The sequence below is a fragment of the Staurois parvus genome, unplaced genomic scaffold (genome assembly GCF_062004578.1).
Source record: "Staurois parvus isolate SC_StPar_1 unplaced genomic scaffold, SC_StPar_1.0 ptg002913l, whole genome shotgun sequence".
NCBI lineage: Eukaryota > Metazoa > Chordata > Amphibia > Anura > Ranidae > Staurois > Staurois parvus.
Window position 1 is genome coordinate 17,501 of NW_028320709.1, and position 5,000 is coordinate 22,500.

At 51.4% G+C, this 5,000-nt stretch overlaps 1 protein-coding gene across 1 annotated transcript in view; it reads right to left on the minus strand.

The window, feature by feature from the left end:
• Positions 1–905: 905 nt before the first annotated feature.
• The window catches only part of LOC149428930 (sodium channel modifier 1-like), a 12,025-nt gene continuing 7,930 nt past the window's right edge, over positions 906–5,000 (minus strand). The window contains exons 7-8 of the mRNA XM_089666923.1: positions 4,613–4,739; positions 906–1,169 (exon numbers count right to left, since the gene is read on the minus strand). Coding sequence (XP_089523049.1) covers positions 1,070–1,169; positions 4,613–4,739 — 227 coding nt within the window. The 3' untranslated portion in view covers positions 906–1,069. The remainder of the gene's footprint in view (positions 1,170–4,612; positions 4,740–5,000) is intronic.

Sequence of the window (5,000 nt, forward strand, 5' to 3'; positions counted from 1 at the left end):
TAATGTGTTTTGTGGGATGTGTTTTAAGGTTGCTAGGGGGGGGAGGGGTCTGCCGTCATGCAGGAAACGCACACAAAAACCGCACGTACGTGCGTTCTGCGTGCGTTTTTGATGCAGTTCCATTGAAACCTATCGCACGTGAAAAAAAAAAAAGTCCCTGCTCCTTTCAAAAACCCGCACCGGCTCAAAACGGATATGAACTAGATCCATAGGAAATGTGAAGTGCGTTTCTGCAAACTGGAAAACACACTGAAATCTGAAAATATGTGTGAACCTAAGGTAAAGTAGCGCAGTGCTGAATAGCAAAAAAAAAACCTGGTAACGAAGGGGGTGTCGGTTAAATCTTCTGGAGGTCAAGTGGTTAATGACTTCCCGTACCTTGTTCTTGGTAGCGGCAAAAGCTTCACTTCTTCAGGACGTTGCCGCCCAGCTCATGACAGGTGGGTGAGTATTCAGGAAAAAGCAGGAGAGGCGGAGACAGCACAGATCCCGAGACCGAATGAAGCAGAAGCAGGGAGATCCTTGCGCTGCAGGACCTCAGGTACGACTTTCTCTCCAGCAAGGAGAACAATGAGCAGCCCTGTACTGAAATCAAGTCTCCTGAGACTATCAGTCAAAGACAGCGGCGTCTTAGATCTAACTCTGCAGATATACAGCTTTGAGGCTACAGAATAGGGGTGCCTAGGCACAGGATTTTTTTTTTTTTTTTTTTTTTTTAGATACTATTAACAATTCATCAAAATTTTCACTTTGATTTTGGGTCCACTTGTGTTTGTGATGCATATGTGTCCGCAATCTGTCAGTGATGAACGGACACACATTCAAATCATTGAACTACACCAATTTCCGGATTGCACGGCGCCCCCTAGCTGGAGGAGCGAAGAACTGCCGGTCAAGTCAAGACATTTATAACTGAAAGTTTATTATTGGTGTTATTCCCTGGTTGGTTATATACATTGAAGACATTACCAGATACAAAAGCTCCCTCTATAATAGAGAGCCAGCTCTGCTGGGAACTCCCATCTGTATAACAGATATAGAAATCACATGACCTGACAACGTGGAGGTGTCACGGAGGCGGCATTGGTGGCGGCTCTTCCTCATCAGAGTCAAATTCCACATTTTCATCCTTCAGCCACTTCCCGCTGCCATCAGGAATCCAGCCGGCACTGAGGAGAAAAGGAAGTGAAAGTAACTACATGAAAGTAAAATATCAGTATATGGATAAAAGGATATCTCCCGCTAAGAAAAGTGGGCAGGCTGAAAATACTAGGCGCCTGGCTGCCTTTCTGATCTCCTGTCATCAATCCTATTCAGTTCCCTGACCTGGGACAACTACCCAGATTGGGATTTTACTACCTCAGTGCTAACTAAGGACCTCTTAACCACCTCCCATCCGGCCATTGTATATAAACGGCCAGACGGTGGCAGTGCAGGGTCGGGTGGCCGTTTATAAATGGCCTCCCCGCCCCCTGCTTGTGCGCGCTCCCTGGGAGCGCTCAGCACCGCGATCCGGTGCCCGCTGTGCCCTCCGGACACAGTGGAACACTGATCATCGTATGGGACTTCTGTGCGAGGTCCCGATCATGTGATCACTGATTGGCCAATCAGTGATCACATGCAGAGTAGTAAGCAAGATGTCACTTCTGACATCATTGCTTACTACGTGTGAAATCTGTGAATGATCACAGAGATCACATGGTACAGGGCTATTCGCAAGAGCCTTGTACCATGTGACAAGCTGTGACCAATCACAGCTCTTACAGTATTTCTCAATGGCTGCAAGAATGCAGCCAGAGAGAAGGAGAAATTATTGCTTTTACAGCCTTTAGGGGTGTAAAAGCAATCAGTGTACAAAAAAAATCTTCATCACCCCCCACAAGTGGTACAGTGTCACCATGGTAACACTGTACTGCTAGGGTGACAGTATGTAAAAAAACTAAAAACAAATAATAATATGTAAAAAAAATGTAAAAAAAATGTTTTGAAAAATTATAATTTTTGGTTATAAACTAATTTGGGTTTTTTTTTTTTTTTACTAAAAAGATAACAGAATAAATTTCGGCCAAGATTTATGATGAAATATTATTTATTTGCTAAATTTTATAAGAAAAACACCTTTTTTCAAAATTTATGGACTTTTTCATTTACATAGCAAAAAAAAAAAAAAATCCCAGCGGTGAATAAATACCACCAAAATAAAGCTTTATCTGTCACAAAAAAATGCTAAAAAATTCATATGGGTACAGTGTTGCATGACCGCGCAATTGTCATTCAAAGTGTGATATCGCTGAAAGCTGAAAATTGGCCTGGACTGGAATGAGGGGGAAAGCGTCCGGACTGGAATGAGGGGGAAAGCGTCCGGACTGGAATGAGGGGGAAAGCGTCCGGACTGGAATGAGGGGGAAAGCGTCCGGACTGGAAGGGGGGGGAAAGCGTCCGGACTGGAAGGGGGGGAAAGCGTCCGGACTGGAAGGGGGGGGAAAATGACTGGAATGAGGGGGAAAGCGTCCGGACTGGAAGAGGGGGAAAGCGTCCGGACTGGAAGAGGGGGAAAGCGTCCGGACTGGAAGAGGGGGAAAGCGTCCGGACTGGAAGAGGGGGAAAGCGTCCGGACTGGAAGAGGGGGAAAGCGTCCGGACTGGAAGAGGGGGAAAGCGTCCGGACTGGAAGAGGGGGAAAGCGTCCGGACTGGAAGAGGGGGAAAGCGTCCGGACTGGAAGAGGGGGAAAGCGTCCGGACTGGAAGAGGGGGAAAGCGTCCGGACTGGAAGAGGGGGAAAGCGTCCGGACTGGAAGAGGGGGAAAGCGTCCGGACTGGAAGAGGGGGAAAGCGTCCGGACTGGAAGAGGGGGAAAGCGTCCGGACTGGAAGAGGGGGAAAGCGTCCGGACTGGAAGAGGGGGAAAGCGTCCGGACTGGAAGAGGGGGAAAGCGTCCGGACTGGAAGAGGGGGAAAGCTTCCGGACTGGAAGGGGGGGAGAGTGTCCGGACTGGAAGGGGGGGAGAGTGTCCGGGCTGGAAGAGGGGGAAAGCGTCCGGGCTGGAAGAGGGGGAAAGCGTCCGGGCTGGAAGGGGGGGAAAGCTTCCGGACTGGAAGGGGGGGGGAGAGTGTCCGGACTGGAAGGGGGGGAGAGTGTCCGGACTGGAAGGGGGGGAGAGTGTCCGGACTGGAAGGGGGGGAGAGTGTCCGGACTGGAAGGGGGGGAGAGTGTCCGGACTGGAAGGGGGGGAGAGTGTCCGGACTGGAAGGGGGGGAGAGTGTCCGGACTGGAAGGGGGGGAAAGCGTCCGGACTGGAAGGGGGGGAAAGCGTCCGGACTGGAAGGGGGGGGAAAATGACTGGAATGAGGGGGAAAGCGTCCGGACTGGAAGAGGGGGAAAGCGTCCGGACTGGAAGAGGGGGAAAGCGTCCGGACTGGAAGAGGGGGAAAGCGTCCGGACTGGAAGAGGGGGAAAGCGTCCGGACTGGAAGAGGGGGAAAGCGTCCGGACTGGAAGAGGGGGAAAGCGTCCGGACTGGAAGAGGGGGAAAGCGTCCGGACTGGAAGAGGGGGAAAGCGTCCGGACTGGAAGAGGGGGAAAGCGTCCGGACTGGAAGAGGGGGAAAGCGTCCGGACTGGAAGAGGGGGAAAGCGTCCGGACTGGAAGAGGGGGAAAGCGTCCGGACTGGAAGAGGGGGAAAGCGTCCGGACTGGAAGAGGGGGAAAGCGTCCGGACTGGAAGAGGGGGAAAGCGTCCGGACTGGAAGAGGGGGAAAGCGTCCGGACTGGAAGAGGGGGAAAGCGTCCGGACTGGAAGAGGGGGAAAGCTTCCGGACTGGAAGGGGGGGAGAGTGTCCGGACTGGAAGGGGGGGAGAGTGTCCGGGCTGGAAGAGGGGGAAAGCGTCCGGGCTGGAAGAGGGGGAAAGCGTCCGGGCTGGAAGAGGGGGAAAGCGTCCGGGCTGGAAGGGGGGGAAAGCTTCCGGACTGGAAGGGGGGGGGAGAGTGTCCGGACTGGAAGGGGGGGAGAGTGTCCGGACTGGAAGGGGGGGAGAGTGTCCGGACTGGAAGGGGGGGAGAGTGTCCGGACTGGAAGGGGGGGAGAGTGTCCGGACTGGAAGGGGGGGAGAGTGTCCGGACTGGAAGGGGGGGAGAGTGTCCGGACTGGAAGGGGGGGAAAGCGTCCGGACTGGAAGTGGTTAAAGGGCATATCCGGTGCGAAAAAAAAAAAAAAAATCAGGACCTCACTGCAATACAGATCTTGTACATTTCTCCATATTTTGTTTCAAATACAGCAAAAATACCAACTGATCACCAGAAATCTTGTGAGTTCCTAACTTCTTGTAGTGAGCTGACAACTCTGCTTCTGCTGCACTGAAATCCCAAGCAGTGTTGTCAGCTCTGCCCAGATGGACTACAGAACTCCACCCCCTCTTCTCATTTCCATAATATAAGAGGGAAGTGTTCTGTAGTCCACAGGGGAGAGCTTGGCAGGGATAATAAACACTGCTGGGGGTTTCACAGTAGCAGAGACTGCGCTCCTATCTCAAGGCTTAACTTTCAACTTTGAATGGCAGGTAAATGGGCAATGGAAAAAAAAGTCCATGAATTCCCAGCGATGAGACCTCCCTCACCTCCGCAGACGCAGGTAGTGCTCCATCTCCCGCTTTTTTTCCGGATCCTCACTGGTTGTCTCCTCCCCCTTCTCCGGACACTTCTGATCCTTCTTCTTGTGCCGGACACTTTTCTTAGTTACGGGTTCTGTATGGAGACCGGGACAAAAAAAAAAAAAAAAGAGTAATAATAATTACAAATGTCAGACAGAGCACACGGGAAACATGGCTTGCTATGCAGTTCCCTGTGTCCGACTGCAACTGCCGTGATGGCTCATTGAGCTCTGCAAACAAGGGGCTTCTTAAAGAGGAAGATGTGAGGAGGACTCAGGAGCTTCATCAGATGTTCAGATAGAAAACTGCATACTAATAATTTGCATTATTTTATAATATATACACATACAATAAA